General features: G+C 49.5%; 1 protein-coding gene across 3 annotated transcripts in view; it reads right to left on the bottom strand.

Annotated features, from left to right (window-relative positions):
* Positions 1-14,389, bottom strand: part of HDAC4 (histone deacetylase 4) — a 78,980-nt gene that overhangs the window by 2,098 nt on the left and 62,493 nt on the right. For all 3 annotated transcript variants that reach the window (XM_042035230.1, XM_042035228.1, XM_042035229.1), the window contains exons 19-22: positions 12,810-12,907; positions 5,693-5,811; positions 3,976-4,109; positions 377-461 (exon numbers count right to left, since the gene is read on the bottom strand). In XM_042035230.1, the coding sequence (XP_041891164.1) occupies positions 377-461; positions 3,976-4,109; positions 5,693-5,811; positions 12,810-12,907 (436 nt within the window). The remainder of the gene's footprint in view (positions 1-376; positions 462-3,975; positions 4,110-5,692; positions 5,812-12,809; positions 12,908-14,389) is intronic.

Below are 14,389 nucleotides of genomic sequence, written 5' to 3'. Positions count from 1 at the left end.
CCACAACACCCAATGAGACTGGTGTTATTCAGAGATACTTAATTGCTTTTGAAGAAATAATACACCCTCTAATGACAGCACGGCCTGTCCTTAGCAGAGATTGGAGAGCTTTAATCAGTGTTGGGTTAATAGTTGGACTGGACCATCCTGAAGGTCTTTCCCAACCTAAGCCGTGCTCTCATTCTGTAATTCCCCCTCAAGGACTAAAGCCTTGCTGGGCATGGCTCCATCCCCAGCAACACCAGTTTGTGGCTGCACAAACCCAGTTCAGGGTGCAGTGACTGCCAGGGAACGGGAACATGGAGCTGGCAGAGCGATGGAGAAGCCCACGGGGTGCCCCCCAGGGAACCAGCTGGGTCGGTGGGGCTGCACTCACTGTGGATCTCGATGACTTTCTCCATGGAATGCACCGCGTTAGCATTTGCTCTCTGCTGGAAAACCTTCTCTGGAAGAGGGTCAAGCTGGGGGGAGAGAGAGAGGAACACCAGAGAAATGTTACCATTGAATCCCAGAATGGTTTGGGTGGGAAGGGACATTAAAGCTCATCCCATTCCATCTTCCACGGGTCAGTTTTGCAGTGGGAACGTGCCTGTGCCATCCCAGGGAAAGGCCTGACAGCACTGCTGGAGGGATGTTCTAGCATTTATTTGATTTCCTTTAGAAAAAGCCAAGAAGAGGAGACACCTCTTCCCTCCCAGGTTCTCCACGAGTGAATGAATTCATCCCAAACCTCCAAGGTGGGCTGTCCAGAACAAGAGATGTCCACTGCTGTTAACTGTGCTGAAAACAGCACTCAAGTCCCAACCAGGGATGTTCCCCAGCAAAGAACAGCCAGAGTTCAATAGTTAAAAATATCTATGGCAAAGTTTAACTTCTGCTCAAAGCCAAGAGAAGCTGCAGCCAAGACTGCTCTTATGAGCACATGGTAGCCATTCCATAGGTACTTCACGGGATGCTGCATTCCAGATTTAGTAATTATGGATTGCACTTCTTATTAATTCTCCGCTCTAAAAATAGTTCTGCTCCAAACTGGTTTCTGCATGACATTAAGTGAAGGCAAAAGCAATTCCTGGATGAGCCTTTAAGCAAGAGCTTTCCAAGGCTTCTTGGTTGACACTGAGACAAAGCACGTTCCTGATTCCAGAGCACACTCCTCCTCCTGAAACAACACTCCCAAACAGCCTCAGCCTGCGGAAAAGGGAGCAAAACCCTCTGGGCATGAGGCACCTGGTTGTTATTCCCTTCTTGTCTGAAGGGCAGAGGCTGGTGATGCCCACGATGGACTGAGCAGCTCTGCAGGGTAATGGGAGAGGAATGGTGGCTTACTGGTCTGGATTGTCATCAGCAGGCCTCAGAATCATGGAGTCATGGAATGATGGGGGTTGGAAGGGATCTTAGATCCCATTCCACCCCTGCCATGGCAGGGACACCTCCCACTGTCCCAGGCTGCTCCAAGCCCCAGTGTCCAGCCTGGCCTTGGACACTGCCAGGGATCCAGGGGCAGCCCCAGCTGCTCTGGGCACCCTGTGCCAGGGCCTGCTCCAGGGAACAATTCCTTCCCAGTATCCCACCTGATGCTGCCCTCTGTGGTTAAAATGGATTAAAACCATTCCCCCTTTTCCTGTCCCTTCAGGACCTTGTCCAAAGTTCCTGTCCAGCTCTCTTGAAGCCCCTTTGGGCACTGGACGACTTCTCCCTGGAGCCTTCTCCAGGCTGGACAACCCAAACTCTCTCAGACTGCATAGGAGTGTCTCTCCCTGCACCAAACCCAGCTCTGATTTCCACTGAAGCCCCGTGAGCTTTGCAGCGTTCTGCCACCACAGCAGTGCAGGCAGCCATGAGCCCCTCCCCAGCGCAGCCACCGGCTGCACAGCCCAGCTCTGGGGCAATTTCCCGGCAGTTGGAAAGGAAAGGAGGCGGCTCCTGCGCTCGCGCGAGGTTTGATCTGCGCCGACGCTCGGGGGACTGGCACCGTTCCCCTCATTTCCTACCGGCCCCGGTGCAGCTCCGGGCGGCTCCTGAGCCAGCCCAGCTCCCTGCAGGCCGCCCTGGCCGCAGCTGCCTGTCCATGTGTGTGCAGGCGGGATCCTCCGGCACGCCGTACATCAAACCGCATCAAAGGGCCGCGGCACAGAGCTGCGGCCGTGCCCCCCGACTTCCCTGCCTTCAAAAGGTTCGAGGAAAGACCTGGGTAAAACGAGTGCTTCCTGCTTTCTGATGTGTGGGTAAGCCAGGGAATCAAATCCTATCTGCACAGCCCACCTAGGACAAGTGAGAACAGGTCTGGGTTCAGGTGTCCTAAAGTGCCTTGTAGCTGTGATTGAAATAATCAGTGGGTTTTACCTTTAAGGATCAATATTCCCTCTGCTCAATGAAACCACTCGGGCAGCTCACAACACCCAAGGTACCCTGAGTGTTGAGCTCTCCCCACACCCTCACACTCCCAAACACATCCATGGCTTGGATCAAGCACTTATTTACCTAGGAGCACGTTGAGCAGGAGGAATGACATCCTCCAGGCGTAATTCCCACTGCTTCCCTTTCAAAGTGCATCCTGCACCCAGAAGTGGATGGAGCCAGAGGAATTGTCTGTGGTGACAGCTTAAAGCAGATGGCTGCTGCAATAAACACCTCACAGAATCCCAGCATGGTTCGGGTTGGAAGGGACCTTAGAGCTCATCCAGTCCCACCCCCTGCCATGGGCAAGGACACTTTCCACTACCCTGGGTTGAACCAAATCTCATCCAAACTGGCCTTGGACACTTCCAGGGATCCAGGGGCAGCCACAGCTTCTCTATGAAACCTGTGCCAGTGCCCCACCACTGGAACCCCCCTGTCTCCATGCTGCCTCCCGAGGGCTGAGTGCAGGCTGGAGCCATTCCCCGTGCCCAGAGCCTTAGGAGAGCTGCCTGGCCAAGCACAAGGAGCAGGATGCTCCCTGGACACGGGGAGCTGGGATGCTGGATGATGGAAGCAGATGCTTCTGATGAATCCCAGCTGGTTTCTCTCTTGGCCTGGCTACTCCGGCCTCCCCTTTCAGAGCACTTCTGCAACAGGCTGGAAGTCAAACTGCTCCACACGTCCACGCAGATCCGAGCTCCCTCTCCATCTTCCCAGACACCTGGTGGTCACTGAACTACAACCCTCCCCAGAAACCAGCTCCCACTGGAGACAGACCCAGCTTCTCTGGTGCTGCACCTTGGCCCAAACCAACCGTACCCACAAACGTGGTTTCAAGTTGCACCAGAGGAGGTTTAGGTTGGATATTAGGGAAAACTCCTGCACTGGAAGTGTGCTCAGGCATTGAATCAGGCTGCTCAGGGCAGTGGTGGAGTCACCATCCCTGCAGGGATTTCAAAGATGTGTAGACGTAGCATCTTTCATCCCACTGACACTAAAAGTGGGGGGAAAAGGCGGAAAAGATGGAGTATCCAAAGTTTTCTCTGTAGGAAAATACCCTGAGCTCTCCAGAACCCAAAATCTTGCTGTACTTCTCTGTCTTGCTCTCATCTTGCAACCACCCCCCCTAACCTTTCTGGCCAATTCCTCTGACACAGCCGAGGCTTTTCCCACACAGCAACGTGCAGAAAACAGAAAATGTAACTGCAGGGAAAAAAATCCAACTGCAAACCATGCCAAGCAAGCTGCCCCACGCAGCAGGCACGGGCTGTAGGACGAGAGAGGGGAGCAAAGAGAAGGGAAGGCTTGCACAACGAGTTCAGAAATTAATTAAAAGGCTTGTTTTTCAAAGAGCACAAAGCAAATTACTTGGAGCAAGAACAAACCCAAAAAAACCATTCCTAGCTGTTTCACTCATCGCAGGGACTGCAAAGCACAGGTGGTTTTTAAGCACAAAACAAACACTCTTTAAAGCACCAAGTGTCCGAAGGACACAAAACAATGACAGAACCGTGGCAGACGGGAGGATGAGACGCCCAAACCCCAGGGGGGAGGAGGTTTTGGGGGTGCCTGTACCTCGTTTCCCAGCAGGGCAGACACACAAGCCTCCGAGGCGTCACAGATGGCAGTGAGGTCGTGGCCACCCTCGAGGGCCAGCACGACGCGGCCCCCGGCCAGGCCCATCAGCTGCTTCGTCAGGTACCCGAAGCCTGCAACGAGGGAACAGAGGAAATGCAGGAGAAGGGCAAAGGTGGTGGCTGGAATCGGGCTCCTGGCGAAGGATCAAAGAATTAGGGAGAGGAATTACATCATATTAAAAACCCACCGGGGATTTGAAAGGGCTCAGCGCATAACACGAGCCAGGTTGGGCTTCGACGCGCTCGCCGCTCGACTCCAGCCGTGGCTGCCCTGAGATGGAGCTGTGGGGTGCTCTCCCCAGTGAGAGCACCACCATCCTCCCCTTGCCACCCCTCCCTCAGCACCCCAAATTAAACCCAGCAGCCAAGGTTCCCTTTGGAAGCAGGGAAAGGGGCGGATTTCTGCGCTGCTTTGGGAGCTGTGGCGGGGGAGGAAGGGCAGTCGGCACAGTTTGGGTCGGGAGAGCAGCAGTGCAGTGCCCCAGAGAGATTTAGGTTTGACATCTCGTTCTCAGCAGACGGCTCTTCCCAGCTATAATACGCTATAAAAATTCCAGGGGCACCCGGCACTTTGATCAGATGACACACAATACATTTCTGCCCCCTTTAAACAAAACAGAACCGAGCGGGCAGGATTTAAAAAACGTGTCCTCAAAGCAACCTTCCCCCCTCTAGGAAGAATTAAATAAAAAATAAAAAAAGAGCCAACCAAGGAAAAGCCAGGGAATTTCTACCCTCCATCCCCGCTCCCCGCTTTGGAGCGAGCCCCTTTGCGAGTCGGCAAATTAACAAATTAACAGGCAGAGAGAAACACGCACTGCTGATACCACAAGTGGTTTTGTGAGAGGAGCAGAGCATAGCAAATTCAACCAGCAGGTAAACAAGACCTTCCCTTTCCCAAGTGTTTCTGGATATCTCAAGGAACTTGTCTCTTGTAAATCTACTGCGCTTTATTCTTATATAAAGTTTATAGGTTCAGCTCCCTTACGAGGTTTTAAAGTTCACTGTAGAGAACAACTTTCCTGGCTGGAGCAAACTCTTAAAAAATAGTAATAAAACCTTTTTTTGCAAGAAAAACTGTCCTCTGGATGAATTTGAATGAAACAGAGCCAGGTAAACTCCACATAACCTTGGTGGGGGGGAGGGTGATTTCAGTGCATCTCCCAAAAACTTCCCAGACCCAAAGCAAAAAGGAGATTTTTGTGGGTCTCTGTAATTAATTCAAAGGTGGAGAGCAAAAATATTCAGCTCAAAATTTTAATACGGTATCCTGGAGGAAGAAATGGACTTTTGGTAGCAATGAGACTGTTTACAGCTGGTATTGCCTTTTTCTGCAATTTTATATTAAAGCCAGCAGAACTCTCTAATTCAGCAGATGTGTGGCTACAAATAAATTACACAATATTCCATATTGAATATTTCAAAGTTGAAATAAGCAACGCTTCAAAAAAAGAAAAGTTATTAAGGCTTCAGCCAGGCCAGAATATGCATTATGAAGAGATAAATGCCATGAGAATTCAAAGGAAAAGGATGGAAGCTTTGCCATTGAAATGAAAATCTGAAATAGGAAAGTGAAATGCCATGGAAAGTGAAATTTGGGAATGCCGTCCTTTATTCCTGAGGACAGCAGCAGCAGCAGCAAAGCCCCCACTTACATTTTGCTGACAGATTATATCCTCCGAGAGGTGTGGGGTGCCCTTCCACAGCATCGAAACCGGATGACACCAGCACAACATCGGGGGCAAACTCGTTGGCAATGGGCATCACTACTGTCCTGCAACACAGAATATCCACGGCACACACGTTAGGGTGGCTCCTGAACACACGCAGGGACGTTTAAACCCTCTCACCAAACCCTTATTCCATGGCAGCAAAGCCCATCTATTTCCCCACAAGGTGAGAGCCTGGCTGGAAGAACTCCTCACTCGCACTCTCTGTGATTTCCTCCACCAACACCCTCGCGTTTGGAGCAGGGAAATGAGCTGTCACACCTTGTGTTTCCCATTTGGGATCAAATCCTGCTTTATATACATGGGAATATGGGTAAAATAAGAGGGCAGCTGGCACAGGCTGCAAAACCACCTGGGAAACCTCACTCCAAGGCATTATCTCCATGCCCCCCTTCAAAACATCTCCTTTAGGTTTGCAAAGTGATTCGTTTCTCCCTTGCTGCACTTCTCATTTCCCACAGTGAAAGGCTGGGAGTGTCCCATGGGGCAAAACAGCTTTAAATGCAAATATCCCACACAAATCCACCTCTCCCAATGCCAGGTCCTCCTCCTCTGACACCGAAAAATGGATGAATTGCTCAGCATCTGTATGCTGTTGATTGTTAAAGTTGCATTTAAGTGAAACAAGGGGTCTGTTCCTCTGGTTGCTCACTGAAAGACCCTTTTGCCCTCTGGTTTCTGTCTCTCCGAACTCCGCCATTTGCAAACACCCCATTCCCCACATCAAGACGCACTTCCCAAATCAGCTTTTTTCCATTGCAGCTGCACCTACTGAATGCTGGACGTATCCCCAGGGCAACCTGACCTCTAATTTTCCCACTTCCCCATCCTAGGAACAGCCCCCAGCCAGGATAACTTTCTGCAGCAGGAACTGAGGTTATTTTACCCACATCCCTAAGCACGGACCTGTAAATATCTTTGCACACACGAGAACCTCCCTTTATTGAGTCGAGTCTTTATGTGATGCTCTAAAAACAGAGCCCAGGGGGACCTGTTCCGTGCTGAGACAGCTCAAGTGCTCTCGGGGCGCTCATAAAAGCTCCCAGTTTTTGCCACAAGGATATTAAACAGCCACGAGGCATCTGCCAGAGTCAGCAGCTTGTGACATCCCGCTGAGCTCGTGCCACCGCCCTCCGCAGAGTTTATTTTTAACGGGGCATTAACCCCTGCCAGGCACTGAGCAAACCCATCCCCGACGTTCCACTGCCACCACGGAGCAGGGACAGGCACCCAGACACCAAAAACAAACCCCCTCACACCTCCCAGTGTTATTATTTCCCCAAATGTTTGCCACAGCAACCCCAGAGCCTCCCTGCTGCCGGTCTCCGCGCACAGACGCAGAAAGCTCTGCGAGAAAAAAGGGATCTGATTTTCCCTTAATCCACACAAAATCCCAACAAGGAATCTGAATTCTCTCCTCTAACGACGTGACTGCCCTCTCCATGTTGTCCCTGGGGGATGATTCCGTCAGGAAGACAAAAGGGCACAGTTCTGGCTGGTGACTTTACAGTTTGGTGGAACCCACAGGCATTTTTAGGAGAAACCACCTCCCTCAGCAAGGCCTGAAGCAGCAATTCCAGAGCAAGTGCAGCGGCCGAGGGTTTATTTTCCCTGAGCTTTGAAGTGCTGCTGAGCTCTTTCATTCGTAACCCAAGGAAAACTGCCCAAATCATCAGATTTATTTCCCCCCCCTCCCCAAGTTATGATGCCATGGGAGCTGCTAGGATCTCAATGGAAGTGTGGCATCACCAAACCTGCACCCCCAAGGCGTGGGTGTAGGAACCCAGAGTAAGATTGTCACAGGGTGAAAAATTTAGAGGTTTTGGGCTTCTCTTTGCAGTAAGTAGGTAAGAGTAAAAAAGATCAAAATGGAGGATTGTTGCTGTTCTCTAAACCTTCTTCTCCTTCTTCTACTACTCCACGTTCTGCAGTAAAAGTAGTTTGGATTGACTGGATAGAGAACTCCGCAGTTCCTGCCCGTGTTACTGAACAATTGGTAGGAAAGTGAAAATAATGCACGTTTTTACTAACTATTGGTTAAAATATCTTTAAAAGGGTGTGTAAATCTTGATAGAGAGGCTTCACTCCTGCTTTCTGTGCTCTATGATGTACCTGGGTCACGCTAGTGGCTCTGTTCCTCTGATAAGACTTAATAAACAACTATCTGGAAGCACTGAAACTCCAGGAAAAGTCTCTGTTTATCTTTGAAACTCCTTGCATGGACTTTTAGAAAATTCTCTCCCATCCGGCAGGACTTGATTTGTGGCACGGTTCAGTGTCATGTGGGCATGGTCCATCAGCACTGAGCAACCCATGGGATCAGGGATCCGTAGGGATTCTCGGCCATGGAACAGCTCATGGAAGCACAGAGTGGTTGGGAAGGACCCTGAAGAGCATCTGGTTCCAGCTCCTGGCAGGGGTGTCCAGTGATGCCAAGCACAGAGGCTCCTGAGGAGCGGGGCAGCTGGTGAGCCTCGGCCGGAGGTGGCTGTGGGTGACAGTGGCTCAGAGGTGGCCTCCTGCTGCCCAGCCACACGGCCCCAGGGCTAACCCTCAACGCTGTCAGGGGGAGTTTGAGGAGAGAAAAAGCAGCAGCTGCTGGCCAGAGGTAAATCCGTCGCTCCTTGACAGGAGTCAGGAGGAGCTGCTGTGAGGATGTCCAGAGTTTCCCTGTGCAGGCCAGGGTGACCCCACAGCCACCACTGGTGACTCCAGCACCAATCCCCAGCTGGGAGCAGTGACAAGCAGTGCTGTATGTGCTGGGTGTGGCTGTCAGCTCCCTCAGAGGTTTAAGGAAGGAGTTCCACATCCCCTGGCTCCCTCTCCAAGAGGCCCAGCCTGTGTCCGTGAGGCTTTCGGGACCTTGACCACCCAAACAAATCCCAAATCCCAACCCGGACTTGAATCCTTTTCTTTTCCCCATGGCTCCCACCCAACCTCTCGAGGGCTGCTCCTGCTTCTGCCCTGCTCCTAAATCCAGTAACACCGGCATTCCAAAGCCACAGCCCCAGCTCTGTTTGATGCTCTCCATGGATGTAAAACTTGAGCCAGAAGGATCAAAGCCAGCACTCCCTCATTTTGCCTTTTTAATTGTTAAAAAAAATAAAAGGACAGAAATCCGGTGTGTTTCCGAGATTCCATCTGTGGACAACATTCTGGACACATCTCATCCAGCTTTCTGCTTTTTAATTTTCCCTTGTCCACAGATAAAGCCAGCCCCGTCGCTCAGATCCATCCCAGTAAAGCCAAACCCTCCAGAGGAAACGAGGATTAAACTGCAAACAACCCCGTGGCTTTGCCCTGCTGATGAGACTATAAAAAAGCCAGAAATTCAAGTTATTACCCAGGAGATAAGCAGCTCTGCCTGGAACTGGGTCTTTTAAGGAATGGCTGAGGTGGCTGTAAAGTCATTCACTGAGGGATGAATATTCCTGACACTGAATGTTCATTCAATCCATGCACAGTTTTTAAAAAAAAAACCAAGGAAACTGAAATTTCCCAAATTTCAGAGGCTTGTTTTGCGTGCTTAAAACAAATTGAATCCTTTTATTTGCCTGGTTACAGCTGAGCTGAACAGCTCTACACAAGAGCAAACTGATGGCTGCAACCAGCAAAACCTCCCCATTGTGTTCTGCAATCGCTTGGGAGAGAGGAAAAAAAAATAAATGCAATTTTAGATCTATTTTCCAGAAGGCTGAATGAACAATTTTTAGCCTGGCATTAGCCAATTCCCCAACTAAATGCCTAATAAACCGCAGGCACATGAAACAATCCTACAGAGGATTATTTTGGGCTTTAAATGCTCAATTGCAGCGAGTAAATTGGTGAAACTTAAAAGGCTGAGCACTTTTTCAGAGACATTTTCCCCACTCTTGGCCATGTCTATGTTTTGTATGTATTTTTATATATGCTATGCATGTATTTATGTATGTTAAGTGGATATATTTATATTATGCATATGTTTATACATACTGATTTATTTTACATTTTGTATCTATCAGGTATATATTTCTATATGTGTTATGTATATATGGTTTCATACACATTATATATTTTATATATAGAAACTAAAAATGTTGTTCACTGCTCTTCAGGCTAACCAGCTTCCCGAAAATTCTGGTCTTTGCTTCTCCATGGTCATTTACCGTGTCAGAAGGGATTAGGAATTTGGGGATGAAATCGGCATGGGGAGAGCATGAAATTGAAAATACAGCAACAACCATTCCAGGCAAAACATCATCATCTCTTCCCCCTCCTCCTCCTCCTCCCTGGTCCTGAAATGGTTTATGGATCGAGGGAAAAAATCCAAATCCCCCCAAAACTGGTTCCTGAACTATTTTGAAAGCGGCAGGAGAAGGGGGAAACACAGCCCCAGCTTCTCCTTCTGGTTGAGGTGTTTTAAATAAAAACGAGTGTGGCATCGAGCTGCACGTGGAATTCTGGCTGTAGAGGAGACCTCGGGACAGGGGAAAAATTTCTCAGACACCACACAACTGCTGGAATCATCAGGAAAACTTCCTTGCAGTAAATTCGGAGGGAAACTCCTGTGGGTAAAACATTTTAATTTCACTAATTGCTGTTCCTGTGTAACAAGGAACCAGCGGAGCCTTCCCGTTTTTCCTGCAGGTCTCTTAGCCGGGTTTGCACCCGGAGCAGGAGGACTGAGAGAGGCAAATGGGATTTCTGCTCATGTAAAACACTAGGGAAGGACACATCGTGGTCCAAAAAAACCCCTCCGAATTTTACAGTGTTTGTTTCTGTAACGACGGAACAACAGCGGAGACACCAGGAACGTTCTGCGGAGTTCAGGACTTTGGGAACGACGTGCCCTGCATTCTTCCCATTACACTGAACACATTTCTGGCGGAGCTGGGAAATCTGGGATTGCCCACACGCTCGGGGGGTGAGCTCAGGCACGGGATCCGCGCCCGCTCGCCTGAGCGGGGATGTGGAGCTGACCCGACACAGCCGCTGCTAGCACAGGGTGCAGGAGCTCCAGGCTCCCAGAAAACTCCCCAAAGCCCTGGAGCCAGGGCAGCCAGTGATTTCAGCCCCAGGTCAGGAAGGTAATGAGGGACAAAGTGCGGGGAAAGGCACATTTTTAACTCTTGCTCTCACTTCTGATACATCTCGCTGGCATCATGGACCATCCAGAGGTCAGGAGAGCCTGGGCACCCCAACACTGGCCTGCAAGACTGGGGAGATAGTATCTGGAGACAGGATGAAAAGCACTGATGTGAGTTCCCTTCTGGTTTTTGGATGGAGCAAACCCACACCGAGACAGGTTTTCAGCGTGGGGATGAGTGGTTTCACTGGGATTTATTTATTCCCTCATTTCTCTCCTTTAGAAGGAAATCATCCCAGTTATTTTCATTTCTCAAATCCACACACCAGCTCATCCTGAAATGCAACAACAAAAATCGAGGGGCACGTTGCTTATTTAAATCTGCTCCTTTTACACAGAAAAAGGACTTTTCTCCCTTAAAACAGGCGGGTGTGTGAAGAGTTAAGGCTTAAAAAAAAAAAAAAAAAAAAAAAGAAAAAGTCTATCAGTATCTTTGCCTAGCTCAAAGGATTTCCACTGATTCCTCTCCAGACTTCAAAGCCTCACAGTTTGGCATTCGGACTGGTTTGAATTAAAGCTCAGTTCTCCACTGCGAGTTTCCAAGTTCATGGTGAAAATGCCTCCTGCTTCTGGAGTTCATTATGGCCAATTTTCTTATCTTTTCTTCATCTTCGGTTTGATCCCCAGCAAATGCAACGTGGCATTCGACGGGGTGGAATAACAAGGTGCTGCCTTGAAGGCATGTATTGTCTCAAGGGGCTAAAGCAAGAAAAGAAGGGGGGAAAAAATAGGATATATGACCCATTCCCTTCACTTTCTAACTCTCGGGGGACCATAAATTGCAAACTTCAAAGCGTTATTTTACATTAAAATCAATAGAAAGATTCGGGGGGTGGGGGGGGGTGGGGAAATTGTTTTTCAAAGGAGCTGGTTAAGATTTAAAAAGGTCACTTGATAATGTATTATCATGGCCAAACTTGGCATGGGATGAAAAAAAAGCTTCTCGTTTAACTTATGGTTAAACTGAAGGTGTGCACATGGGGCAGGCTCTGGGAGGAGCATCCCTCAGCTTCCCAAAAACTCCCCAAAATAAGGGCTGTGACCCAAATAGCTGCAGCGTCCAGGCAAGCAGACCCCAGGAATGGCCGGCAAAGGCCTCACCGTGCAGCCCTGTGCCTTTCCCAGGAGCTGGAAACTCAGTATTTAATAAATGTCCCTGCTTCCCCCAGCTCCGGGTGCTCCGGCTGTTGGAGAGATCCATCCTGGCGGCTGCTGGGACAGCCAGGCTCCACTCTGGAGCAAAGTGCTGCCTTCCTGGGCCAGCAGTGACACAAATGGCAGTGATTTGATGGCATTTTGAATTGTGTGAGGGCTTTTTAATGGCAGAACGAAGAGGGAGGAAAGGCTCTTTCTGCTCAGTGTAACGCGATGTAACAGGGAAGAGCAGGAAATAGTGCTCCCAGATTTAGGGCTGTTCCATGAAGGGGATATTCCAGAAATTCACACCCCATGTTCTGGCAAGTGTGTGTCTGCCTGAATTTAGGGCACCAGAGGTGCACTGAACCTGGTGTGAGGACAGAAAAGCACCTCAGGTTGTTAAAGGAGAGGCCAGCTGGAGCCATGGCACAGGGGAGGCAGACAATGGGACAGGACAGTGTCTAAGAAAAGTCATGGAATGCTTTGGGCTGGAAGGAGGCTTAAAGCCCATCCCATCCCATCCCACCCCCTGCCAGGGGCAGGGACACCTCCCACTGTCCCAGGCTGCTCCAAGCCCCAATGTCCAGCCTGGCCTTGGGCACTGCCAGGGATCCAGGGGCAACCCCAGCTGCTCTGGGCACCCTGTGCCAGGGCCTCTCTTGGGTGAATAATACTAAAATCTAAAGCTTACCAAAAGCCAAATTAAGGAGGATGGCATGAGGAGAAAGAAACCCAGCTGAGGTGAAAAATACATTTGTGAGAGGGGAAATTCAATAGTACCTGAAAGCAGTTAAATATTCCGTGTCTCCCATGGGCGGATCCAGGCCACCAGTAAATGCCATGTTCACATTGAAACCAACTCCTGCTCCTGTGCCCACCTGGAAAAGGGAAATGGGACTCTTAATGAGCGAATTCTGGCAACACATCTTTGCTGTCTTGATGTTCCCCCAGTTGAATTTGGATTTGGATTCAGTAGTGAGGTGGTAATGAGGTCGATTTTTCCCTGGTCCCCGAAACAAGAGGGAGAACAAAGCTCCTCCACGCTCAGAGCTTTATGGGAGCTGAGGACCAGTGGTGTTTGACTGCTGCTCACCCAAAAAAAACCCCCATCATCAACTGGACCCTCTTGATATTTTTGCAGCAGAGTGCTGCATGTAATACCTTTCCATAATTCATTTTCAGCTTGATTCAGGAGCACATCTTATATTTCACTACAGTTGCAACTGAGGGAAAAAGCATATTTTAATCAGAGTGAGCTCCCCCTCTGCTGGAGGAAAATAGAATTCACAGAGAAGGGATTTTGGCTGCTTGAGGGACACGTGGGTGGGAGATGTAAATATATCCCTCTCCTTGCTTGTACTGCAAATGTCCCCATCTGCCCTGCCTGCAACCACCTGAGAGGGAGGGAAAACTGAAAAATAAACCAGGAGTTTCCAGCGATTTTTTTTTGTTTTTTTGCCAAGAAGGTCTTTGCATATGAAAATAGAGAATTAAGAAGTGAAAATGAATGTGTTGCACAGCTGCATAAAACTGCATGGCTTTCATTGCAAATTATTCCTTGTACTGGTGCAAATATTTTTGCTAGGAAGGCACAGGGGTGGGTGTTCATCTGTCCACAGTGGGTTATTTATTCACTGTTGGCTCAAATCAAACTTATTTTGTATCCTTTCTTTTATTTGGTCTAAAACAACACATCTAAAAACACATCTTACTCTTTTAGTAAACCAGATTACTAAAAAGCAGGAATTAAGGCTGATACAAAGGGCTGTTCCTTCACTACAACAGTGATGGAGTGGCACCACGTCACATTTAAGTCTCTTTAGAGGTTGAAATGGAAACACTGAGGTTTTCTCAAACAGAAAATGCAAAATTGACAGGGGAAGAAGTTCTCAGGTGTCACCTGGAGTGTCTCAGAGCACTCTGTGTATTCCATAAAATTTCCCTTTGCTAAATCACTCTGAAGGACCACATTTCCTGCCAGCCCAGAGGGAGAGGAAGGATGCATCCATCCAGAGCTCAGCTCCCGGCTTCAGTGGCCCAGCCCTCCTGCTGTAGGCTCTGAGGACACCACCAGGAAAGGTGGATTTGCTCCAGCAGCATCCATGACCGGTCCTCAAATCCCACAAACCTGGGGTGGAGGTGCAGCCGTGGTGGTGGTGGTGAGTGATGCCTGGGCAGGGCCAGGAGAAAGAAGGGGAGGTGGAGAAGGGGAGGTGGAGAAGGGGGGGTGGACAGGCTCCATGGCTGTGCCAGAAAAACCGACTGCGGGCGGTGCAGCCATGGACAATCTGTTCCTTCTGCATCTAAGAAACAACTTCTGCCGAGGGAGGGGAAATCCTGAACGGGACACGGAGTGCTGG

Source organism: Corvus kubaryi, unplaced genomic scaffold (assembly GCF_017639235.1).
Source record: "Corvus kubaryi isolate FWS band 111438036 unplaced genomic scaffold, C.kubaryi_AGA036_p1.0 37383, whole genome shotgun sequence".
Taxonomy (NCBI): Eukaryota; Metazoa; Chordata; class Aves; order Passeriformes; family Corvidae; genus Corvus; species Corvus kubaryi.
This window is presented reverse-complemented; position numbering and strand designations above follow the sequence as displayed.